Source organism: Lethenteron reissneri, chromosome 25 (assembly GCF_015708825.2).
Source record: "Lethenteron reissneri isolate LAM-NWPU_2019-01 chromosome 25, ASM1570882v1, whole genome shotgun sequence".
NCBI lineage: Eukaryota > Metazoa > Chordata > Hyperoartia > Petromyzontiformes > Petromyzontidae > Lethenteron > Lethenteron reissneri.
The window spans coordinates 12,235,110-12,262,518 of NC_083803.1; the positions used below are offsets into that span (position 1 = coordinate 12,235,110).

Below are 27,409 nucleotides of genomic sequence, written 5' to 3' on the forward strand. Positions count from 1 at the left end.
AGTCTTGAAGGTACTTGGAGGCTTCTGACTTCTTATCTACAGCTCTGACAAATTGTTTCATAAGGTCCAATTTGATGTGCATATATGGCATGAGCACCTTCCGGGCGTCCACCAGTGGCTCCCACTTGACGTTCCTCCCCACAGAGAACTCGGTCCGCGGTGGCCAGTCCCACCTGTGGTAGTGCGCCTTGGTGTCTCTGCTGTCCAAAAGGCAAAGATAGCAGGGAAACTTTGTAAAACCGCCTTGGAGACCGACCCATCAGGAATGCCACCATTTTGAAGTCTCCGATGACCTGGCCATGCTCATCATTCTTCAAGGCGTCCAGCAAGGTCTTGGTGCTGTTGTAATCCTCTTTGAGGTGCACCGAGTGAGCCAGGGGAAGAGACGGGTACTTATTACCATTATGGAGCAGCACGGCTTTGAGGCTCCTAGATGAGCTGTCAATGAAGAGGTGCCACTCATTCTGGTTACAGGTGATTCCGATTTCCTCGGACAGACTGGTCACATTGTGGTAGAAGCAGAGCCCATCTTGACGGGTGAAGAAGCTGCAAAAAGGTTGGTGACGCTTCCTCTGGTCCGCGACTTGCACACTTTTATCCAACAATTTCCACTGCTTGAGTCTAGACGTCAAAAGCTCGGCATTAGACTTGGAGAGACCAAGATCTCTGATCAAGTCGTTGAGGTATTTTTGGTTGGGGTAGTATGGGTTTCTCTCCTCAGCTCCACCTCTGAAATTGTCAACTGGATCTACAACGTCTCCCTCGCTGCTTTCTTCTAAAGACGGCTGCTCTCTCTTCAGAGGAGTGGGTACGGGGAGCTCATGGCAGTGTGGCACTGGGGCGATGGATGAAGGAAGGTCCGGATACGTGATAGCAGGTGCATTCTTGCCAGTACGACGTTTGGAAGGGTCCACCATGCAGAAGTAGCAGTTGCTTGAGTGGTCAGTGGGTTCCCGCTAAATTCTTGGGATAGCGAACTTCATGGCTCTCTTTTCCCTTCTGTACCATCCTACAAAAATAAATGTATTTCACCCATGACTGTGTGAGATTCTCGCAACATTTTTCATATATGATATATTTTTTCAATAACATTGTAAAACATTTAAAAATAAAAAAAATTGTAACAAATTTTTGAACAAAATTCAGAGCAATAATTGTCCATCTTACCTTCCATAGTTTTTTTTGCATTGCTCGCAAGTGAAATGAGGTGCCCAGGGTTTCTCTTGATCCCTGACAGGCATGCCGAAATATGCCTTGTCGGCCTCACATCTTAGCAGATGCTTCCACAGAGTACTTTTTCGCTCTTGTCTTGATAAATTGGCCGCAGACATAGCAAAATGCGTCGGCTGCATGCTTTCAGCCTCTTGATGCCATCTCAGAAAAATGCAGATATGTATCCACTTAGGCAGCTGGAACTAAACTGAACTGGTGGGCTTAAGGCCCCTGTATTTATACTATTTATGTTACTGGAAAGTTCTAGAATTTACTCAAAGTTTACTCGGCACTGAATCTATCTAGAATTTTCTGGAAAATAGGTACATTTCAAAATATCACTGTCCTGATCACAAAAGCAAAGTTTATGTGGAATAATAGCCATTTTCTGTACTTTTGAGGCATAAGCAATAAGGAAAATAATACTACCCAGGAACAAAATAAATAAGTAAAAATACGTATAAAATTTTACATTTTTTATGGTTTTCATTTTTGTGACATTTAAATTGGCATGTTTGCTCCTGAGTATCTACTCATGGACATCTGCTCGTATACTGTGTAGGATTCAAAACTATTCATATGTTTGCATCACCCTTTCCAAAGGGTGTAAAGCAATAACAGTATACATTGTAAGGTGTGGGTCTATCACTTTGGTGGAACTCCTCTTATCTGTGCTCTTGAAGGACCTAATTGCAAATAAGAAATTACCCTGAACAGGGCCGTTTGAATCTGCTTTCTGAAAAAAAAACCCTACCGATGACCATTATCTGCACTGATTGTGATAACCATAGTTTATTTAGCGATGTTAAGTGTGGCGAGGTGTACAATGTCATACACTATATGGGAGTTGTGGTAGTATGAGCAGCTACTCGAGATCCTGATCAAGAGGGCATCTTCATTCTGTAAATAATGGGATGAATTTCAGATTATGTGGCAACAGATAAATTCGTCAAGTCTGGCTGCTTTGAAGAAGGGCCATAGATATATGTGTTTTTTCCTGTTGTAAAGCAGTGTTGATGATGATGGTAATTGTGTGTTTGTTTCGAAGCGTGTGTTTGAAGCAGAGGTCTCAAACGGGGTTTGATTCCTTACCCGTACCCGTACCCGGCCGCACCAGGGTCGGAAATGGGCCGGGTACGGGTACCCGTTCCCTACCCGTACCCGTACCCTACCCGAAATGAGTGACAAACGGTTATTCACCAGTGACTCACGGCCTATCCGTACCCGGCCGCACCAGGGTCGCAAACGGCTACCCGTACCCGGCCGGGTATCGGGTACCCGGTTGCGACCTCTGGTTTAAAGTCCACGGTTGTCTTTAAAAGTGTCCTCGTGTGTTTAACACCTCGCCTGGGGGCCATCCATTGAGGACGTAACGCAAAAATCTGTCGCAACTTGAGCCCTCACCCCCTCCCTGTACGCACGCGGACTTTTTACACCCCCCCCCCCATCTGCGTACGTAGGCCTGACGCACCCCCCCCCCCCCCCCCCCGAATCATATAGAACGGCCGATATTTTATCCACGCAGAAACGATCAAGGATTAATAATATTAACGTGTTTAAGCAAACAGTCCACTGCCGGACTAACTCATTTGAAGGCCAATGTAGACAAATTATTATCGAGGCTTCACCCCCCCCCCCCGTTTCCTATGCGTACGCACATTGCCAATAGACCCCCCCCCCCCCCCATACGCAAGGGCACGCGTTTGGGTTAACCCCCCCTCCCCCTCTATGCGTACGTACTGAATGGATGGCCCCCTGATACTCGCGTTTATAACCCTGTGCCGGGGGGGTTTAACTAGGAAGACACGTGCATAGCAAACGGTGAATGCCAAGAGGTTTTTTTTTTATTAGGTAGCATGCAATGGAGTCTCGTCTTCAGCACAGTCCAACGCATTAGTCGACCATAGCAACAGAGTTCAAGTTTGCATTTACATTTTTAGTAAAGCAGGCTCGTCGTCAACAGACTTGGCATGAAATTAATGTTGAGCAGTGTTTTGTTTTTGTACAGGTCACGAACAAAATGTAACAGCGAGCGGCGCAGTAAATAGGTGGACATGTTTTTCGTGACAGGGTATAGATGTTTATGTAGACACACGGAAACAAAACATGGATTTTCTGCAATTTAGTGGCGTTGTGTTTTGTATGCCTTGCCAAGTGTTTACATTGTTAGGATGGTCTGTTTCAACACTAGAGCTGTGAGGAGAAGGAAATCAGCGGCATTGTTGGAGGTTTAAAAATTTCAAGTGGGATTTAACGCAAGGAGAATTCCCAATCTTGATTCCCAAATGACAAAAGTGTCTCCAAGTTGAAATGAGCACAGGGAGAGCACCTACATCCATTGGCAGACTTGAGCCATTGGTAGGAATTTCAGCTTCTCGATGGAATAGCCACCGTTGTAATTCCGACAAAGCAGTTCTCATTTTATAGACTTGCAGAGGACTCAATAAAATGACTGACTGCAAGCTGAGCGCTCTAAACAGTGTGCCATCCAATGTAGTAAGTGGGAAACGGTCCCGATTTAACATCCCACAGGAGCCCTTGTGTCGTCATTACTGGCACGGGGGGGGGGGGTGTTTAATATGGAGTGTCCCACTTTGCCTATCGGTGGTGTTCAATTTGGACTGTACCACTTTTGTCACGTGTAGCCCCACATTGTATCCTGGAAATGTTATCCCATTGAACAGCATCCCACATTTGTACGTAGACATTTAGTGGGGTTGTGTTGCTGCAATAAACTCCGCAAGGGTTTCGTTTGGGTGCTATTTTGATGATTGCTAAATAAAGGGAAGAACATGCTTTGAAGTGAGGTTTGTTGACATGTCTAAAATCTATGTACATTTGACAGACAATACATGCAGCTTATCTTAACTTTTATGTTTACAGTTCAGTACTAAGGACAACGTTCAATCAACGACCACATGTTAAAATGGAGACGCTACGTGTTTTCTAATGTACATTAGGCTATACTTGGGAAACTATGTAGAATATAATACAACACAACTCCCTCTATTCAGTGCGTCAGGATATATTCCTATTCCTAAGAGTAGAACACTGCACGTTTTCACAACATGATAATATTATCCATTTAAGCAAAAATAAGAGCCTAGCCGTACCAATTTGTATCAGTATTTTTTTCTCCAGAAAAGTTGAAAAACTATATGCTATATGTGATGCCTTCTTTTTTTAAACACTGCTTTGAAAAATATATGACTTACTGTTACGCTATTTTATTTTTTATAACCAGAGGGGTGAAAAGGTTGCTTGGAGGGGTTTAATACCCTTGTCAGAGCACACATCGGGCACCACTAATAACCAGGGTTCAATCCCGAGATTAATCTAATAATCTAAGTCCCTGTGTCGAGCGTATTGGTGATCTTTACAGTCCATCTCCAAAGGCGACGTTTGTAAATGCACATGAACTCTGACAGACATGTGGTGAACAATTCTATATATATAACATCAACAAGTGCCATCTAGTGTTGGGTAAGAGAGGCCTAATTAAGATACCCCCAGAAGAAGTTCTGTAGCATCTGCTAGAGTAATTGCCCAGTGTGACATCACCACTATTTGGGAGGCATCGCTAACCTGGGCTTTCTATTCGCCTCGTACCAATTAACTTAAAAATAGAACCTCACCTCAAATGTAACGTTAATATTTAAAACTTAACACGCTTAAGCTGCACTGTGGTGTACACTGGCATAATAGCTTCAGTTGAGAGCACAGCGGCGCGGCTGGTTAGAGCGTCGTCACGCTGCAGCCCTCGCCCAGGGAGAGGCCCGAGTCCCGGGTGGAGGGCGCCGTGCGAGCCGTGCTGATGCCTGGCAGGTGCTTTTCCTGCCGCGCGTATCCCGCCTGCTTGTAGCCATCCTCGGCTGCCACCCCAGCTGCATTGCCACCCTGTGGCGGCCCGCCTACTTGCTCGGCTGCCTGCTGCTGCTGCTGTGGTTGCGCTACCGTCGGAGTGGCGGCGCCCCCCTCGAAGCCCGAGTCCTCGCGCTCAGGCGGCACAAAAGCCACTGAACGCGGCGCCACTGACGCGTAGTTGCAGGGAGGCGACAGCGGACCGTGGCCCTGCGATAGCTCCAACGTTCCTGCCTTGAAAGCAGCCTCCTTGGCAGCCGGGGTCATCCAAGATCCATAGGTCGGGTTCCACAGGTTGTTGCCGTTCGCCTGGCCAGGAGCTGGCTGACCAGGGTGCGAGAGGATGGCCGTGGCTTGCTGCAGTTTCTTGAGGTGCTGCTGCTGCTGTTGCTGCTGCTGTTGAAGTGGATAATGCTGGTGAGATTGGTGTTGCTGCTGCTGCTGCTGGTTACCCGGGTTCCTGGGATCATGGCCAGCCTGGTGGTGCGTGGGACTGGGCCGGGCAGGCTGTGGAGGGGCAGCAAAGGGTGCTGCCTCAAGTGGGCCGCTCATGGGCAGTGGGGGCACCCGGTCTGGGTTGGGAGGACGCATCACAGTGTTGCCCTCGTCATCCGGAGGTGGCATGTACTCAGTTGGCAGTGGGGTCTGCACCACATCCGGGTCCTGTTCAGGGTGGCAAGAGATGGATGTGTTATTAACTTTTTCTTTAAATTTCAAGATGTATCTCTTGTGAAATTTATCAGCATTATGTCAAGACTAGTGCGTTTCCATGCTGGAGTGCTTTTGCAAGTATATTCTGAATTTGTGTCAGGGAATAGCCCCTAGAAATATCACAGATCTGTTATTTAAAACAACGTGGTGGACGCTTATATGGCTGATGAAGAGTGTTTATTGCAAGGCATTCAAATCTATTTAGTCCTCATTGCCGGAATAAAAAAAACACATTTTGTATTATTTTTCTGTGCAGTCATGGGTTACCAATTAGTTACTGGTAAGGCGCTCTTTTTGATGATGGGTGGTTCAGATTGTTAGCCAATCTGACATGATGTTAGCCCATGTAAGCCAATGCGCCACCTCAGAAGATCAAGGTAACCATGAAGACCAGAGCTGTTGACACTACTGATACCATCAAACCTGATTATTATTGTGTATGACAAATCTCACGACTGTTGTGCAATCAAGACCGCACTTCCAATGTCTGCACTTGGAGCATTGCACCATCTATTTTATTTTACATGGTAAGGCCCACTGAGCTATATAGATATTTTTCAGAAGCGACCTGGCCACAAATGATAGCTCAACGAAGTGGTTTATGTGGAAATGTAGAGCAGCCATATATTATTATTGTCAACCTCTAGATTCCCACTTCAATGTCACAGAGCACTGTGTGGGAGTGTTGCACCTGTGTACAGTAAGTGATTCGCTCCAGGATGGTTGAGAAGTTGGGCCTGTCCTCTGGTCGGTGTTGCCAGCACTGAGTCATGATCCGGTACCTGTATGAGCAGAAACCTCTTAAACCGAGAGCAACACCAATTCCCCTACCCACATGTAAACAAGCTGGATGTGAAACCTCTTGAGTCGCTTTAGGACGGCCGTCAACAGAATCAGGCCCCTACGTGCGCGTAAAGTATGACGCTTAACACACAGGAGTGCATAAAGGCATGTTTGATAATTGTGCATGCTTGAAACTAGCACATTGGCAACGTGTTTTTTCTTTCATTTCCTCAATACATCTTAAGTACATTTTTGTCAGTATGTCAGGATAAAACAAATTTAATGCAAATACTTCACTGAACATGGAAATTGTAAAAATCAAAGTGTCTCCGTGCCCAACAATATCTTAACTTTTGATCACGGTTGACTACGTACGGTGCGAAAGAAGTCCAACATAAATACATACTTCTGCTGGAGCCCCAAGGCCTGTCATGGAAATTCTTTATTTTTACGTGAGGGACGAAGTCTATCGCTAGAATTATTGACTTTACAAAATGGTACTTATTTCCGTTTTGAACTGAAGCAACCCCTGACCAGGAATTTAACTTGCAACTTAAAAATTGTGGCTGAGAGTTGGCTCAGCCCCTACACTTTTGGGTTCACTTAGTGGTCATCCAGTGTAACACTTTCCTGCAGAGGGAGCTGGTAGGAACGTTGGGTTGCTCGGTCAATGGCCAGGGTCAACGGCGGCGTGGTGGTGTATTCCGCAAATATGGCCGACTGTGAGGGCGGGCACAAGCCGGCGTGAGTAGGTTAAACGTTGAGTTTTATAAGGGTACCACAGGGTGACCAGCCCCTCCCCACCCAGCCCCACCCTCCCCACCCAGCCCCACCCTCCCCACCCTCCCCTCTCCACCCAGCCCGACCCCTCCCATTTTCGGATGCACGACGGATGGACACAATAATCCCTTGTGAGCTGGTGGAACCAGGTGGTTCCTACCAGTATAAACTGGAACCCCTCCATAGGAGTGTGTAAATTCCACCACTCGCCAAAAAACGGTGCATGACCGACATCGTATGTCACGTGTCGTTTGAAGAACATAGGACTAAGTTCATAACTATATCGAGTTTGGAAATCCATTCGATAGAGTTTGGGGGGAATGACGACACCATATGGATTCCGCTTGCACACAATTTGGAACTCCTGCATCACCGCCGCATTGCTCAGTGGAAGAGTTAAGATACATTGTCTCGATGCATGGGGCAGTAACATGGCCCAGCAATGGCGTGTTCACCGTTTGTCCAGAGGTTCACAGTTCGATCTCTGGCAGGCCATCATGGTTATCACTGCATCTACATTAATTGTAATAAATTCAGCATCCGCTTCAATCCTTCTTGTCGTTAAAGATCCACGCACATTTTAAACAAGCTAGCCTGTTGTGTTGTCGGTGTCGTCCAAGTTTACCAAATTCGAAAATTACTCACATTACTCAATTTGAAGTACGCGTAGCAATCATCGCCTCCTACTGGCAGACAAATGCCCACCCTGTGCCATACAAGGACAGCTGCCACTGGGAGGGCCCTTTCCACCATGTGGAAATAAACCGCCCGACGTAAAGGACGACGCTCTATGAAAAAACTAATTATCAACAACATTTTGGATATCCTAAAGGTCACTTTGTCAATGCAGTGGTATCTAAAGGCATCCACATAAACGTTCCAGCATGGTACGCACACGGGCACGGGGCAGTTCTTTGGTGGGTCCATGCGGCCACCGCTTGTGACGAACTCCATCACCTCCTGGTTGCTCTTGCTCGGGTAGGGCATGTAGCCCAGGGAGAAGATCTCCCACAGCAACACCCCAAACGACCTAGACAACCAACGTTGGGAGGCAGCCGTGAGTGACACGTACAGAGCGCACGTGAGAGCCCTTTGTCGATCCAGCTCTGGACGTGGGCGTCTCCCCTACAGTGTGGGGTGTGGGGGTTACTTGACCGAACATCGTCACACTGTGGCCGGCTTGGGTTGGTGCCAGTGGGGAGCATAGATGTGAGAACGAAACGGTACAACAGTACCGCAATGGATTTTTCTGCGTGGACCTTTTTTCCGGACACCACGTAGCCGTGCAGCCAATAAGAATATTATCTGCAAAGCGGCCACCAATCCGCGCACAACCCAGGCTCAACCCCCGACTTGGCTGATGACGAGGTCGGGTGAAATTCTGGGTCATTTGGTCGTCGGCGAATGACACAGACAAAGCCAGATTCAACATGTGCTCTAAATCTCCCAAACCCGCACGGCTGCAAGATAGCCAGGAGATGGTGGACCAGCAAATGGTTTTGTGATCCTAACTGTGTAGGCCTTTCGAGTGTTATCCCCCTACATACTCATGGGTTTTCTTCAGCGCTATTGTTTTGCTCCCACGTGCAAACACTTAAAGACCCAATGTATAGGACCCTTCCTGAAACAGTATTGCGTCTCCGTAATGCTTTCCTGTATAGCTGACGTAAAAACATTTTAACGATGGTCTGCAAACAAAATGCTTACACGTACAAATGTCTGTTAACACTTAACCAACACTGAAATGACAAATATTCCATCTTTTGCGTTGTGCAATATGATCGGTGTGTTGGAGAAGACACGTTTAATACTGTTCTCTGGCTAATTTGGAAAAATATTGGATTTGCTGTGTTTCCATCCAACATTGCTCGAAGTGAACTTTACAGCAGCACGTGGAGTACGTCCATACACTGTTGAGACAAAAAAATGCATATTCACAGCACCTTTGTCAATCAACTGCGGGACTAAGGCCTCCTCATGCCATGCCTTTCATGGGGGTTGTTTGACCGTACTTCCCCACGCTGATCAGTCCGAGTTGGTGTGGGGGGTGGACCAAGACTTTTTCAGATATCACTCGCCGCTGGTATTAGTCGTAACCGGGAATCGGACTCCGGTCACCGAGTTCATAACGCAGCGCATGAACAAATTGCGGCACCACTCTACCGCACTGCTATTTAGTCAAATCCCAGCTGAGTGCATAAACGGGTGGCATCGGCAACAGCAAGTCAAGGTCAACTTTCTGACCCTCGAATTGAAACCGAGTAGCGGCAGGATTGTGGCGCATTATGTTAACAATTGCAATAGCGTTTCCAATTCACAAAGATTCCCCAATCTTGCCTTGTAGACCGTAAACGCAGGTGTCGATAACGAGCAGCTCCAAGTCTGGCCCAGTGCTTCTATATCAGGAGGCCAGGTATCTTTGTGAGACTGAGCTCACGTAATGGGGACCGACAACAGGTTGTGACGGCACTCGCCACTGATTGACTGTCTACAGCTGGTAACTGAACCCCAGTCGCTGGGATCACAAAGACACACGCAGACAAACGTGCGCGTAAAAAAAAACGGGCGTGTACAAGTGCACAGGAAAAATCCAATACAAACACACAGCTGAGCACACAAACACGCGCAATGATGGGAAAAGGCTCACATGAGCATCTTGAGCACAAACACACATGCAGCGGCACGCATAGACAATCACACAAACGATCGCGTGTACAAACGTGGAGACACACGTACGCACAATGTATCAACATTTTCTTGACATATACTCTTTGTTTTTGTCGGTGTGATGCCCTAATAATCCCTGGGAGGTGAACAAGATGCTTGACAGCAGACCCAATTTTTTTTATCGTAAACACAACCACTGGCATGTCATACGTCAATTTCTTTCAAACTGATGCTTGACCATAGCGCTAATTTGAAAGTGTCATATGACCCTGATTTAGGATTTATTCAACTGTAAAAAAGCAGCCCTCAGATTATCTCAAAACATTTTCAGACCAACAAAATGTGACCTGTGGTCATATTTTGTTGTTGTTTTCTTGATAATATGTATTTACATATGTCCACAAGTGTACCTGCATCACGCGATGGGATGAAGAGCTTCCAGCAAGGAATTCTCACGCCAAGCAGTGCAATACCATATCGTGCCAGGAAACAGCTACCAGCGCATGTCACGTAAAACTACTCCTCGAAGTAACTCCAATGGGACTCTTTTCCACACCCATCCGTATATACTTGACCAGTGAAGAGTTTTCGTTGCGTGGAAATCGAGCCAAATGTTTAGCACTCCGTACAAGAATGTCAAAATAAGTGAAAAACTGAACGTAGTGTCACGAGGTTTAAAAAAATTATACAATCACTGGTACATGACGTGAAACCAGCTCACAGCCCTTGAAAATCCGATTTAATCATGGTTTGCTGGAGATCGAATTTAAGTCGAAGATTTCAGAGCTGCCAGCCGTCTAACCATCAAATCCAACAAGCCACCCGCCCATGTCAGTATTTGCTCACTCACCATGTATCTGTCTTGGATGTGAAGATGCCCTCCAGAAAGGCCTCCGGGGGCATCCACTTAACTGGCAGCATGGCACGACCACCCTTGCGGTAGTAGCTGGCTCTGTGCCCACACACACCATAGGAGGAGGAAGCGTTCAAGGGATGTGTGCACATCAGCTTTCCCCCCACCACGACCACCACCACGATCCCCCTTCAGTATCTCATGTACGGAAGTGTACCTGTACAGCCCTCATGCACAGCACTTTGTCAATCCACGACCTGGACAAGGAACTTCCCATGCCTCGCAAGCAGTGGGGCGGGTGGTTACTTGAACATGCTTCGCCATACTGATTTGTGTGGGTTGGTGAATATGAAGAGCATAGATGTGGGATCATTCAATATTACAATGGATTTTTTTTCTGCACTGCCCTCTGCTGTCCACAATGTAGTCTCGCAGAAGCCCGTAACAACCTGGTTTCCCATATGAACATTATGCTTCTGAGATGAGACGAGATTTGGGGGGACTTTCCAGGTGACCTGGTTTTTAGACCACAATACAAGGTCTGCATTTGAGCAGAAAGTGTTCTTTATTCCACAAGTTTATATTTGTTTTGTTTTATTGTAGCCTGGTCACCATGTCTATCTATAGGATGACCACTGCTGTCTTCCCATAAAGTGTATATACCAGAGGTGGGACAAAGTCATTGTTATGCAAGTCCAAGTCGAGTCTGAAGTCATCAAATTCATGACTCGAGTCTGACTCGAGTCCAAGTCACATGACTCGAGTCCACACCTCTGGTATATACACATTGTGAGTCGGACTCGTGGTACTTTTGTTCTACTGAGCATGTTAATCAGCAAGAGGTCATACGAAAGAAGTCGTGAGTTCTGGTACGATTTCCAATTTATCTTAAAGATTGTGAGCAGTACTTGGAAACTATTTAACGGACACTGCAGTCTTGGTGCTACATTCAAAAACGCATGACCTTTCCGTCACAGAAATTCCCTTGGCAACTAAATTACATTTAACACTGACAAAAGCGACATGCGAATGCAGCGAGCCTTGTATGAAATTGAAGCTCAGCCGTTCATTACCGATGGTGATAATCTAGTCATGGTTTTGGAGGACGATTCTTGTGCATCTGTGATACTCTAACGCATTGGTTCCAACATTTCCGCACCCGTGGATCACACTGGCGATCTTCGAAATATTTTTGCGGACCACCACGCACAAATAATGTATTTCTCAAAATGAAAACTATTCACCAGCACCAAATTCCAGCAATCGGCAGATTCACTCAATAGCCCGCCGTGCTGCTGAATCATGATCAGCATCGAAATAGTTGCGCAATGGGCTGTAACAAAAAATACCCACAAATCATAGCGCTGTGTCTGCAACAGTTCCACGGACCACTTCCCACGAGCTTGCGGGGCCACGAGTGGTGCCACTATTCTCGAGTATATTTCCACCGATTTAAAGCTTTCGTGACTGCAGGGATTCATCTTCTTGGTTCTTTCGGTAAAGTCACGTAGAATAGAAATAATAACAATAAAACATAATAAAATAATTCTCACGACGTTTCGGCCACAACGCAAGCAGCCGTCCTCAGGTGGAGAGCAGACCTGTCTTCTCGACAGACCTGTCTTCTCGACAGACCTGCTCTCCACCTGAGGACGGCTGCTTGCGTTGTGGCCGAAACGTCGTGCGAATTATTTTATTATGTTTTATTTTTATTCTTTTATTATTTCCATTCTACGTGACTTTACCGAAAGAACCAAGAAGATATATTTCCACCGTAAGGTTTTTCATGATAGAAATCTACAGCGGTGCTGCTGATGTACAGCCAGGCTTCAACTCTGGGTCCCTACCCCCCTGAGCGTCTCTTCGTCCCTTTGGCTCTCGGCACCCAACCGCAGTGCCTGTGAGCCACGGCTGTTGTATTCGAATGCCCCGTGGGGTGAGACAGGCAGAGCTGAGTTGTCCTCTGCGTGCTATGCAAGTTGGCCTCCACACAATTTGCAGTAATGTCAGTTTCATTACCAGCAAAGCCTTGTTCTATTTCATATTGCTCATTTGCATTGCGGCGTCGGTTCCAGTTTAGGGGCGTGTGATGCCACTGAGGCTTGGTAATCTTTTGCGAGGCGTTAATGAAGGCTACTGTATGCGAAACATTTGTCACCGAAAGGCCCCGCGGTAATACTTGAGGGCATAAATATTTTGTGCCCACGTCACAGTCGTATTCCCAGGATATAAAATCAATAAATAAAATCAAGTTAAGTGAGTCCTGTGTCTCCTCACTCAAATTAACACTGGGGCCATTGCTCATCTCCTTTGGCGGCTCCAAGTCGGTGGTGGATATTCCGACGTACTAACGTGCAGAGGGATGCTGCCTTGGTCTAATGATTCGTACGCTGGATTTACAATCCAGAGGTTGCTGGTCTGGGTCGATCTCCCGGCAACAATGAGAAACGATGGACAATTGATCAAATCACTGGGGGGGGGGGGGGATGATGAACTTAATGTATGAACACTCATTCGTTGCCCAACATGCCAATATAGGACTACAGATCTTGGGCAATTGCTCGCGTTAGTTCTAGCTGCCTTCCCTCCACTCGTCTGTGGTTTCCTGCGCATCCGTGCAAGAAATTGCGTCCGTTACAAATTCGGCAGTGTTTTGAAATGCATTATGCATGAATGGCGTTGTATAAATAACAACGATTCAAATACTAACGAAATTCTGTCCTTATTACTACAATCTCAAATCGCATCATTGACTCACGCAACCACCGTCATTCACCAAACAGAATTACTTTCCGCTGCCTTGAGTCGGTTTGTGCAGCTCTCAGAAGCAGTTTTAAAGGCCAGTTTATAACAGCCATTCAATCAGAGTAACTGTCGATTGACCTGATTGATCAATAGTCTAATCAAATAAACGCAGCACCTTGTCAGTTTTTGTTGATGATGCTGATCAATCACAGCAGTTCCGTATTGGTCACAAGCCCTTCTCCTTTGGCACATTAACCAAACAATTGCACTTTGTCTAGCTGGAGAAGCAATTCAGCAGCCAGAGAACACACATTGTACAGGCTGGGAACAATTGTTATCGATGTGTGTGTGTGTCAGGGGCGGTTTCTTCATTAGGGCGATTGGGCGACGCACCACCAATGTCATTCAACCACAGAGTCACGCTAGCCGTCACTGTCAGCCTCTGGATATAGTCCAATCAGCGTCATGTCACGTTCTGTGGAGTACCGCCTCTTTTGGGGCGATTTCACTACGGCTGAGAATCGCCCCGAGTGGCACCATAGACTTACATTCAAAGATGTTTTTTTTCGAACGGGGGCGCTGCAATGCATTCTCTATGGCTTCCGGGAGGGCTCGCCCTAACGTGCTTACGTCATCATACGTGCTAACGTCATCATACGTAAGCACGTTTCATCCAACAATATAATTTATCGCTACCTAGTGGAATCTTTAATAAAATAAACTTGAGTGGTTTGTTTTAATAGTGAGTATATAAACAAACAAGATGTATTGTAAGAGTCACTTTATTTTTCATTAATATTAAAGAAGTGAAGTTGCCTTTACATGCTTAAGCTGTTAATTTATTCATTGCATGGGTGGACCTTATCCTTATCAATCATCCAGACATTTGCCCTCCCTGAGAGATTTTGCAGGAGCCGCCACTGGTGTGTGTATATACACGCACACAGCACAAAACGTTGTCGTCAATAGGAAAATATAGCAGGAATTTGACCATGCTTAGTACATCAAAGAAGACATCACTATATCATGTATATTTTATACACAACTTTGTTATGACCAGCTCAAACGCACTGAGTATCATGGCATGTTTGCTTACAGCAACAGATGAACACTACGACAGTTGTATACCAATGTCATCCTTATACTGGTAGGAACCTCCTGGTTACACCAGCCCACAGGGGATTCTTGTGTCCATCCATCCGTCGTGCAGGGAGGGGCTGGGTGGGGAGGGAGGGGCTGGGTGGGGGGTGGGAGGGGTGGGGCTGGGCGGGGAGGGGCTGGTCACCCCGTGGTGACCTTATAAAACTCAACGTTTAACCTACTCACGCCGGCTTGTGCCCGCCCTCACAGTCGGCCATATTTGCGGAATACACCACGCCGCCGTTGACCCTGCAGGCCATTGACCGAGCAACCCGACGTTCCTACCAGCTCCCTCCGCAGGAATGTGTTTGGCAATTGTCAGCACAGTATCGCCATCATTGCCTTCGGCCGCACTTTCTGTCCGAGGGGTTTATGTTGATGAGCCCCCCCATCGCCTCAACGCCCCCCCCCCCTCCCCATTACACTGTGTGGGGAACAAATTCAGCACACCGCTGCGTCGGCTTTCGCGGTCGTGCTGGACATCTCTCCGATGTGCTTTTCGCTCCGGCGTGCGGAGTACGTGTCGCAAACTCGCCGGACATCGTGCCGAACAACCCGAGAGCACGCCGATGAGCTACGCAGCAAGCCCAAGGGCAGACGCTGACAGAGGGAAAGCCCTCGTGGGGGGGGGGCATGGTTGTCATTCACATCTGTCCTAGGAGTCCCACAGAAGCCCTGCAACACACCGGTAGATGTCACGAGCCATGCCAAAGTCCCCGATCTTGGCGATGCGATCCGAGCCCTTGCTCGTGAGCAGGCAGTTCCTGGCCGCGATGTCCCTGTCGGCACATGCGCACACACACACACACCGTGGCAGAGTCTTTCGTTTTAATTACTGAAATCCGCACGAGAAAAGGCTAAAACGTACTGTGAACCTAATCACCGTTGGTGGTGTAGAGCCAAAAGTGGTAAGTGATTGACAGTTGAATTAGCAGAATGTAAGTTGTAATCGGGTGGTAAGACAGGAGTTTTGTGGTATGGAGTGTTGAAAGAGGACCGCAAAGTGCTCCATGTGGCGGGTCGGCAAGGAAACACTATTGGCACGGTGACACGAAGTGAGCTTAGCGAGTGGGTGAAGGGACAGCCAGAATTAACGCGAGTGAAGTGGGAAGAGCACAGACCGCTGACGCTCCGGTCGACGTGGCAAAGTGAGGCGAGGGGGCGACGGTGAGATCAAGAGACGAGACGTGCAGGGATGGATCGTCGATATGCGGAGAGGTTTTTATATTATTTGTTACTCTGCAATTGCCACGGGGTGATTAGCCATTCTCTACCATCGTGTTCCTGCAGATGTAGTCGCCATTGCTATTCTCACCGATTCCTTCTGCTTGAAGCAACCTCAAACCCAGAGCCTCTCGCTCCTCTCCCGACAATCTCCACACTCCGCCGTTCTTTCAGTCTCACTCGTTGACTCATCGTAATCCCTCTGCTCATCCGAGCAGATGTTACGTCATCATTATCTGTTACATTAGAGTCTTGCTGCGCTGCTACACGATGCCCCAGACAAAAATAACACCGCTTTTTTGTGCATTTAATTTTACAGACTTGTTTGAAAATGAATTTTGCACTCACAAGTTGGAATTTTTTTTTTTCAAATATCTATGTATTAATAATGTGTGCTGTAAGCAAGAAAGCATTGCAAAGTCTCTAGGACCCCTTTTCACATAAATCCTGCTTCGGATGTTTGGCCAATTAATGTTTTCGGATTTTTTCCACGTGATACGATACGAGAGTGCCCAGAGAGAAACCTATTTGCTGCCCTTTCATGTATAGGCCACCTCGTAGCCACCCTGTAGCCCTCTTGATGGAAAAAAAAACATTGTCTCCCTGGCTCTCGTTTTCGAGTCAAGTGATCATTCTCTCGAGGCCCAATGAGTCACGAAGCCAATCAGCCAGATGTGCCACCTCCCACCAGCAATGCGATTAAAACTACGTATCACTGTAACCCGATTGCTTAACATGTGCTCCGTTCCCAGCGTGCAGTCATACTGTTTCCGCTTGGGGAGCAGGGTGATAATGCTCGTACCGTGCAGCAAGAAGGGCCTGAGTTCGATTCCCGACTCGTACGGAGTTTGCATTTTCTATCGCCGCTGAATGGACTCCCCACAGAGTGTTTCTCGTGGTGGTTGTGTGACCATACTTCACCACACTGGTCAATTCAGGGTTGGTGAAGCGAGGAACCCCTGGTCGAGTTTATATCCCACTCGCGTCCGATATTAGGCATGGCCAGGATTTCAACTCATTTCGCTGGGTTTATGACGTAGTATGTGAATCACTTAGCTCCTGCTCTGCCCCTATAGTGATGGTGGAGAGTTTCAGAATGATGGTACATTTCATATTAACAAAGGCAGTGATCTATTTACTTATGGTGGCAAATGTCGAGATGGCGATTGTGCTCCATGTTTTCCACAGTATTTCGTCTCCCCCTCTGATTATCACCGACTGCCTTCACCCTTCCCATATCTTTTGTTCTGTCCATGCCACACTCTCAACCTTTCCTTTTCTCTGTCCACATTATCGCTTAGCCCCTTTCCCCATCCTTTCATTCGTATCTACTATGCTGACCCGTGGCTGTGCCATTTGGAACTTGACCATATACAGTTTTGTTTTTGATTTTGTTTATTTTTCTTGCTGTAACCAGTTTTCTGTAACAGGAAATTGCCATGTATTCCCCAATAGGCTTTACCTCTTCCAAAATCAAAACGCAACCCTCATATTTCCTTTTCACATACCACCTATATCCTTGAACAGGGTAATGCAATGTTCCGTCATTTTAATGCTTTTGTATATTGCATTTTCATCAGTGGGTGCTCACCACCCTTTGAGATGCCTGTCACGGTGAGCCCCTACCTGTGTATGAAGTGGTTATCCTCCAGGTACTGGGAGCCGCACGCGATGTCCTTGGCCATGGTGAGCAGATCCAGCATGACAAGCGAGGAGCTGCGGCCCTGGGGCACACATCCAACAGTGGAGGGTGGTGATGCAATGGCCCCGCGTGACGCAGTCGAGCCACTGCAAGTTTATATGACAAGTGTACCTCAAAAGGGGAATTCCATCAAGGCCAATTGAGGTTTTTGAAAGAGGTCCCCGTTATTATCCCTTCATAGCAAGAGGAACCAAACTGATTGTTAATAACCGCTGGGGCTTCTCCCTTGTCTGCCGATGGAGAAGGGTCTTGGCAAGGATTTTAGCAACAAGGATGGCCCTGTTTGGCTCTTAAGAGAGTTGAGGGTAACGCTGTTGATGGAGCAACTGTTATGGCTGGAAAGGCACACAAAGGGAGGTGGTGTGGCTGCCACTACGCCCAAGCATCTTTGTCTCGCCAGCACTGACATATTACACACTGCACCAGGTACACAATTGAAGCCGAGTTAATCTCGGGGAGTCCATGGACAGGGTTTAAATGCCACTCTCTGTTGGTGATATGCATGGCAGGAAATAAAACTCAGGTCACCGTGTTTGTAGCTCGGTGCGATAACCGTTGCTCCACCACTCCCCCAAAAAGACCGAGATCCCCCGTGTAGCCTCTACAAACTCTTAGGGCAAGTGCTGTTAGCAAGCACCCATTAAGGCCAGCAATGGTGCACGAGGTGCTGATGTAGCCAACACGACGCCCGGCTGCCTCTGTCTTCCCAATGCTGACGATTACACCGTGCACCAGCTGCTGAGTCAACCTAGGCGAGGCCCAGGACCAGTGGAGATAATCTCCACTGATGTTCGCTGTGGCCTAGGAATCGAACCTGAGGAATCGCAATCGCTGCACCGCCGTTCCTCCCACAGCCGCAAAACACTTTCTGGGCCCTGCACATACCGCCCTGGGCCGTTCCTCTCGCAGATAAGTCTTCATGTCTCCGCCGGCCATGAGCTCGAGCAGAATGAAGCGCGGCAGGGTCTGCAGGCTGACCCCAACGCAGCGCACGATGTTGTGGTGGTTGAACTTACTGTCGGAACGAGACGCAGACGGCCATTACCATCATGCACGAAACAAGAGAAGTACATTTGTTGACAAAGATCAATAATTCATCAAACGATCTGGGTCCTGCTCGAATTTTTGCATTGGATGGCACTCATCTCCAAGGTCCTCATCCAGCAGTGGAGATTAAACATTCGTATAGCAGGGATGTCGTAGGACAACTACATTGACTTCCTGCAAAGCGGTATTCGGTTTGTTCTCCGACGCATGCTGTTCAGCATGACGTCCAATGAAAGAGACTCCCGGCACATGCAGAAAAATATTGGAGATGATGCCGAACTACACACGACACAACCTAATAACAAGGGCAAGGGGACGCAGCACAAGCGCGGACACCTACACGGGCGAATTCATTATGGGGTCCTCAACCCATCACTTTCCTACTGCGAGGTATGTGCTCGAACTGCAGCGCTTCCCAATCAATAAGTCTCGGCTCGAGAGTAAAACTAAATTGATACAAATGAGAACCTGGGGGTAAACTCAAGCAGGGTCCGGGTGTTAAAGCCAGCATCGTTAGAGGGGATCGCTTATAACTGCCAACACAATCATTTCTCTCCCGAGCTACACGGCCACGTTTCCTGTTGTGTGATGATGCCTCAATTTTTTTTTGTCATTGTTTTCAAAAACATAAGGCTGCGTTCACATCCGCTGCTGAGAATGTAATTGTAAACTTTAATGAGGCTGAGCAGAAAGATCATTCTTTATCTGAGTCGCACTGTATTTGGAGCATCCCAGGAACACATCGGTTACCATTATGCAGTCGGTGACTTTTCGGATGTTTTTTTTATAGCACCCAAACTGACGAGAGCCAAGTGAAATATTTACGCGATCAAACCCAGAAACAAATCTATATTATGGATGATATTGGTGGCTAAAGCCTACGTGTTAAACTGGCATCACATACCAACCTTAAGCACATTTTGTCAGGATGACATTGAGTACAAATGTCAGTTGGGAAGAACCCACACGCTTCCATATGAATTTATTTTATGCGGTCTGAGTTACTCGTTGCACTTTTATAATGGTATATAATACTACAGTGGTTATCCTATAGGTGGACTGGCTCCCGCCAATGTAATGTAGAATTTCCTCCACTGATTCAGTAATGCCAATGAGGAATGAGTGTCCTATTGCTCATTGGAGCCAGTATACAGTTTGACTGACTTTTGATATAAAAAATACTGCATTCTGTAGCTTGCAGATTATAAAGACAGTAAAAAGTCCCGTGTGTTTTACATTTGTTTTAGCCATTGATGTACAAAAATAATTCAGCCCATTGTTTCTAAAATGAGTTCCTTCCTGCGAGAAGACAACAGCGAGATTGGTTGCCACTGTACGAATATGGAATTGACACCAATGCCTTGAGATTTGCCAATAAAAGACAAGCACCACCAACTTCTAGCTTGATCATGCAGACATTGTTACTTTGCAATGTTTTGGCTTCTAAAAAATTGAGTTCGTCATTTGTCAGAGGGTCCAGGGAATGTTTTTGAATATCAAGAGGTCACTACTGTCAATGTTGTTGATGCCACCACAACCTGGCACTGCATCTGGGAGGTCCCATAACTCTTGTACAGCTGACACCTCCGAGGTCTGCTCTTATGGCATTCCACCAGCTGGGCTTCAGGCTTCCTGTGGGTTGCTGACCTTTGGATGTCGTTCCCATAATTAGGCCTCCTCCATATTATACATGTGCACTACCTGCCACAGCTTCTCTTCATTATTATTTCTACGGTACTTACCTTTCATATTTTATTCCTAACTTCCAAATTGCATTCCCTGTCGTACCGTGACTTTACTAGAATCATGGTTTCCCTATATATATAATGATAAACATCTCCGGAATAGCCTTCACCAGACTGTTCGTGCTGTTAGCAAGTGCCTATGATATGGTGGGGAGCGGTAGTGTAGCGGTTAGCGCTGCGCTACGCTACGAACCCGGCGACCCGAGTTCAATTCCCGCTCATGGCCAACACCAGTGACGATTATTTGAACCGGTCCTGGGCCTCCCCTAGGTTGACTCAGCCTCAAATGAGTACCTGGTGCCGTGTGTGAACATCGCCACTGGGGAGACAAGGGCGGCCAGGCGTGCTGCTGGCCACCCACCCCCCTCGTGTGCCGTGTTGGCCTTCATAGGTGCTCGCTAACTGCACTTGCCCCTACAGCCTGTTAAGGCTATATCGGGGATCTTTGTCTTTTTATCCAACACCACATCTGGCAGCCTTTGTCTCCCCAGTGCTGATAGTTACACACCGTACCAGCTACTGATTTAAGCCTGAGTTGACCCAGCGGAGGCCCAGGACCAGTTCAGATATTCATTGCGTCCTCTTCTTTCGTGTGGCTGATGTTGGTGCACAGCAACAACTACAATTTCCCATTCAGGTGGTCAAGCCAGATAATGGCGTCAGCAGTAGCGGAGTGCATCGCTGCAAAGTGTTCTTCGTATTTGTGAATCGGGCATTGTGTCGTTATACGTTGCATGGCCTATTTTGGATGACCACAGTCGCACACCGCAGAGTTTCTACATTTTACAGTTGTGCATCAGGTATCCGCATCTGCCATGGTTTGGGCAGTGCATGTGGTTTAGGGTGGACGATGCGCTTCATGGACGATCAAACCCAGGGATCTTCTCCTTTGGGTCTTTCACGAGGTGTTTGTGAGTTCTTTTGAACTCCATTCAGCTCTCCAAGCTCATCACTGATGTTGGCTGTTCGCAGAAATCCAACTCAGGTAGCTTTTTTGCAGCACAGTGCGCTAACCACTGCAGCACCGTTCCCCATCGCTCCCCACATACACACAGTGCGATAATACAAAGAATATCCACAGTCATTCAGTTTATTCATCTCTTCTGGGAGTTGAACTATGCCTCCAGCTGACTTTCAGAACCATGGACAGCTCCACATGCTGAAGGACATTCCACAGAAATGATAATGATGTTACTGCGTCTCAGTCCTAATGAGCCCTGCCAATGTGTGGATAAAGAATAGTGTATGTACAATATATTGATTACATATTTCGTTATTTTATCATGTCTTAGTCAGGTGGCACTGTGAAAGAACAGTCAACTCACAGTACGAAAGTTACAAGTAAAAATCTGGGCCGATGTCCATTCAACCCATCGTGCCTCCAGAGTAGATAATATGAGTGCCACTTTGTTGACAGTCACCGGAAGACACCATCTGGTGATACTGGTTCCTGTAATGGGAATGTAGAATTGCTACCACTAACTTAGAGGCTGCCACCAAAATGCTTGTTTGAGCATGGCATACTTAAAAATATATGATATTAGCTTTTTTTATTTATCAATAGACGATTAATTTATGTATATATGTGATCCTAATTGAATTATTTTTTCATCTCTCGTTATCTCAGCAGGGTTCGCTAAGCCAGATTGGCTGAAATGTAATTTAGAAAAAAAAATTCACCCCCGCTTTGTGCTCATTAAAAGCTCATTAGCCAAGATGGGATTTTTGTTTGGTTTTGCGACGTGGGTGTTGTAATAACAGAGTGACAAACCTTCCTAATCCTGTGCCCGATAAATGAGGCAACTACACGACTGAGCGGGGGACGCCACTGCCTCTCCCCTTCCACACATTTGTTATTGCACAAAGCGATCAAACTGTTTAGCTCGTGCACGCATCCATCATTTACAAATCGAGTCAATATCCAGAAAAGTCGTGGTGTGCAGGCGAGTGGACAATCGCAGAGTGATAAGGTTAAAATACCGGGTGGGAGTCAATTAATTATCCATCATCCATCTGTGGTAGATACTATTACTGTACAGTATTACCATTTGAGGGCAGTCCCGTAACAGGATTGTGGGATTGACACCAATAAACGTGTCCGTTTTCTTGGCAGAGGGCAGTCTACATTGGTTGTTCACGAGGTTGCCTTGATCAGCTGAGGCGGCTTTAATCCAAAGCTGAACAAATAACCAACATTAACTTGAGTTCATCAAAGCTCTCCACATCACCCCCTCTTGCTCCTCCACCATCAACCATATCTCTGTTTGCCGAACGCAGTCTTCTTACTTTGAAGTGCACACAGTAGGCAAACGATGTGTATGTGTGCGCATGAGCATTTGGGTGCGAGTATGTCTGTTTGTGTGTGTATACGTGTCAACTCTGACCTGATGATCAGAGCCTCCATGAGGAAGTCCAGCTCGTCCTGTTCCGAGCAAATCTCGGGCAGTGTCTGTGAAACGACATTCGTTTCGCCCATGTTAAGCCCCCACGCTCAGCCACAGGCTACACGCTAGTACCTTACATTTTAGTTTGTTGGCCTTCGATGAGCACGGTTGGCTACGTACGGTGCGAAAGAAGTTCAACATACATACACTCACACAGAGAGTCGGTTAACACGCAATTAACGCATAGCCTGGTTGATTACGTTCTTCCAAAGATTGCTAAATTTGCTTTCTCAAACTTCCTATTTTCTTGCTCTAAATATTGCCGTGCTGGTTTGTTTAGAGTCCATTGTCTCTCCTCCGGCCACTATGGTCCAGAATTTCAGACAACTCTCTCATTGTCCTCTGCCCCTTCCTCTCTCTCTGTCCCAACCCCTCCCCCCTCTCTCGATTTAAGGTCTCAACACAGTGGCGCTGTCTTTCTGTTTGTCGTCATTCTTTGGAGGAGCGTGGTCAGCCAGATGGCATGTTGCCTGTTGTGTTGGCCGGCTCTCTGTGTGGTGTTGCATTGTGTTTTTAAGTTCACTATGTTTGTGTTTTTTCTCATTCATTCTTACCTGACGATGGTTGCTTGTATTGCAATCGAAACGTCGTAATTCTATTATTATTTGATTTGATTTTCTATCTGACTTTACCGAAAGAACCAAAGAGTAAACTGAACTACTGCACTATCATTGTATTAAAACGATGAAACTACCCGCGAACTGAGTCACTCCACGACCTACTGCTTGTGCACTAGTGTCCATTTCAAGGTTACATCATCAGCATAACCAGCATTTACATCACTCTGCTCGAAGGGAGAATGTTATTGGTGTCTTTCAGCAATATCGAAAGGGTGATTCCTCACAGTTGGGATCATCGCTTATTTGCTTCTTCTCATCATTGCTGGAGGGTGGCTGCCACCATCTGCCCCAGCAGTCCCTTTGATTGGCCCCTTCCAAACCCGACACTGCCGATACAAGCCAAAAGGCAGGTCCACTCAACTCCCAAGTCCTTTTGTGCCACATCTGAAAAGTCCCATCACGAGCCTCACACACACAGACACACACGCGCACACGCGTGCTTGTACTCAACTGGAAAGTACGGTTGCCATGACCCTACCTTGACGGCCACCTGGAGAGGACTTGGCTCAATGCCGGTCACGCGCCCCTCGTACACTTCGCCAAATGCACCGTGGCCCAAAGCCCTGCTCACCGCCACAAAGGGGAAGCATCGTTCTTGGCGACCGGTTCATTGTACAACACAACCCATTCGCACGTTGATAATAATAACGACCAAAGCAGTCAAAGTGTCTTCTGACTCATAACAAGCATTTATTGAGCAGTGCACCGATGACTGCCCTGGACCCAGGATGAACATTTCACATTTATATGGCAGGGCTAGTCTATTCATCACATGCCCATTGTTGACTCCCTAAAAAATGGTACTGATTTTATCATTATCTCGTGAATGGATGATCCCCGACTGGTATTTTAAATAGTGACACATGGTATTCTAATCATAATGTTTACAGTATGTGAAAGTGATGATTATATCTTTACTGTATATGTATTTTTTTAATGATGCTAAAGGAAATGTCTTATATTAATGCTGGATGAGATGATTGTGATGTTCGTGTGTCCGTGCATGAGGTCGTGTGTAAGCATCGCCACCGGGGGACACAGAGGCCGCCCGGCAGTGTTGCTGGCCGCCCACCCCCTCGTGTACAGTGCCGGCCTTCATCGGTGCTACTCGCTAACAGCACTCGCTCCCACAATCTGCTAAATGCCACACAGATAATCTTTGTCCTTGTGCGTGCATGCATGTGCACCTTCTTAATGTGACGTGCAGCAACGTGTGCATGCGCGTGTCAACTTTCACTGCCACACAAATCAAAAACAATAACCACAAATGTGAATCTCCCCTCGTCTCGGGATGCACACAAAGTGAACCCATCGGTCACTCCGTGCCCTATCACTCGCCGCACACTGCCTCTGCCATTTGTCTTCTTCTTCTTCTTGGCCACACGGCCATCGATCGTTCACTCAAATCGCCCACTCAGGGGCACGGGTGGGGTGGGCCGGTGGTGGGACCGAGAGCCGAGACATCGGCAGCCGTCCACGCTGGGTGGCCTCTGTTGGCGTCGCGCGACAGGAGCCTGCGTGGAGCGACTCGACGAGTCGCCGACACCTCGCTCACCCTGCGCTTTTGGAGGCTGACGCGGTGAGAGTGGCTCGAACGACGCGCATTTGACTTAAAGTGGTGGCGTTGGAGCGCGTGATCTTCTCACCGTCTACACGCGGAGGGCGCATAAAAAAAAAGCATCGATGCGCATTGTTTTCGCCCGTGTGTGCTGCCCGAACGAGGGCGCTTCTGTGCGTACGACGGGTGCATCGGTGCTTTTTGTTGCGTGTGCAGAGCGTGCACGGCAAGATTAGTTCCTGGGCCTCCCCTAGGTCGGCTCAGCCTTAAACGAGTACCTAGTGCGGTGTGTAAATATCAGCACTGGGGAGACAAAGGCGGTCGGGCGCGACGCTCGCCATCCACCCCATCGCGTGCCTTGCCGACCTTCATAGGTGCTCGCCGAAAGCACTTGCCCCAACAGTCTTGAAAAAGGGCTATACGGGGGATGTTTGTCTTTGTAGGCAGCCACCGAGTGTGCTTGCACGCATTGCCCAGTGAATCCGCTCGAGCGGGCGGGCGTGCGTGAACGGCGTGGCACACACCTGAGCAGGTTGATGTTCCTTCGGGGAACCTCCTTGAGGTCACTGAGAGCGGCGGGCGAGCCGGCGAAGCAGTAGTTGGGGTTGTAGTCGGTCATGATGGTGGAGGTGCGGATCTTGCTCAGTTTGTAATCTGGGCTCAGCAACTCCATGCGCACGGCCTGCAGCTGCGCCTGCTTGCGCCGGTACACTACGCAGCACGGTACACCACGTGTTGTCAGGCAGTGTCGCTCGCATTCATCATCAGCAGTGGCATCACCTTATCATCATCATTATCAACAAGTAGCAGCAACATTAAAAAATATATATGTTTCCCTGTTCAATTGAACGTTTGGAGGTGCACATATTTATTGGCAGTCCTATGACATTTCGATTTCAAGCTTTCGTGACTGCAGGGATTCATCTTCTTGGTTCTTTCGGTGAAAGTCACGTAGAAGGGAGATAATAAAATAATAAAAATAAAACATAATAAAATTATACATTATTATCATGTTACATTATTATTATGTTTTATTTTTATTATTTTATTATCTCCCTTCTACGTGACTTTACCGAAAGAACCAAGACGATGAGTCCTATAACAATTCCAGAAATTCCAACTTGCGATGGCAAAGAATACTGTCAATATCGGGCATGCGCTGTTGATTCCCAAAAAGTGGTACACATTTTATGGAGCTGAGATAATGGTCTGAGTGTCTGTCCAGGATTGAACTCCTCTACTTCTGACTGTGAGGCAAGTGCTCTAACTTAGATGAGCGTTTACATTTACCACAAATTATATGAGTGTCAGGACACTTTTGTTTAAGGGGATTCCATAAATTTGTACGTCAGTGTTTAGCGAGTGGGAGGAAACTAGCACACCCGTGGAGAAGTCCACGCGTACACTGGTGACTTCACTCGCAAACGCTCACGGACAAGCCAGGAACCAACTGGCCGTACTTCAATCTCCCGAAGGGCATCTTCGTCATCCCTGCAGGCCGTGGTCTGATTTCAATTCGCCCCCAGAGCACCGACTACGTAAATGTCAAATTGGGTCGAAGCAGGGGGTCATGGTGCTGGGGACGTCATTTGCATCCGGCCCTCAGGCGAGAGTGGTGTTAAAATAACTTTCTGCGGATTCTCGAGTCGTCATCGATCCCGGCAGCTCCCCGTAGCGGCGCAGTCTCACCGTACTTGAAGCACAGGAAGTGAGCCTCTTAATTTGACCGGCGCAAAAAACACGCGCATTGTTAATCCGCTGGGTTTTAGCCTCCCTGTCAAGATCGCTCACGACCTTTGCTACGTGCTAATGTGTGTACGTACGTTGAACTTATTTCGCACCGTATGTAGCCAACCGTGCTAATTGGAGGTGCGGGTGGAAGGACTACAAACTAAACACAAAAAGCAGTTTGAAAGAAATTAGTTTTCAATCTCGATTTAAAGGTGCACAACCTCCAGTGCCTTCCTTAATATCGGAAGGAAGCGCGTTCTAGACGGCCGCAGAAGTGCATGTGAAAGCGCGCGATGCAGTGACCGTCTTCTTTCGATGGCCAGCCAAAGGTTGCTGCTGACCGGAGTTCACGTGATGATTTATGCTCCCTGACGAGACCAGCAAGGTACCGTGGTTCATTTGTGGCAAGCACTCTGTGTGTAATGAGTTCGACCTTATGATGCATTCGTTTGGCAAACGGAAGCCAGTGCAGCTTGGCGAGCACTGGATGGGTCACGTGATTCCAGATTTGGGAAGCGGCTGCACACACTGGGCGAGTACTCACGTCAAGTGCAAGCCGGGAGCTGAGATTGGCACTTTTATAGAA

At 47.3% G+C, this 27,409-nt stretch overlaps 1 protein-coding gene across 1 annotated transcript in view; it reads right to left on the reverse strand.

The window, feature by feature from the left end:
* Window positions 1-2,966: 2,966 nt before the first annotated feature.
* The window catches only part of LOC133347247 (ALK tyrosine kinase receptor-like), a 186,772-nt gene continuing 162,329 nt past the window's right edge, over window positions 2,967-27,409 (reverse strand). The window contains exons 16-25 of the mRNA XM_061559357.1: window positions 25,617-25,803; window positions 24,013-24,097; window positions 22,855-22,919; window positions 18,564-18,693; window positions 17,603-17,700; window positions 15,439-15,531; window positions 10,865-10,966; window positions 8,243-8,377; window positions 6,476-6,566; window positions 2,967-5,736 (exon numbers count right to left, since the gene is read on the reverse strand). Of these exons, the coding sequence (XP_061415341.1) occupies window positions 4,948-5,736; window positions 6,476-6,566; window positions 8,243-8,377; window positions 10,865-10,966; window positions 15,439-15,531; window positions 17,603-17,700; window positions 18,564-18,693; window positions 22,855-22,919; window positions 24,013-24,097; window positions 25,617-25,803 (1,775 nt within the window). The 3' untranslated portion in view covers window positions 2,967-4,947. The remainder of the gene's footprint in view (window positions 5,737-6,475; window positions 6,567-8,242; window positions 8,378-10,864; window positions 10,967-15,438; window positions 15,532-17,602; window positions 17,701-18,563; window positions 18,694-22,854; window positions 22,920-24,012; window positions 24,098-25,616; window positions 25,804-27,409) is intronic.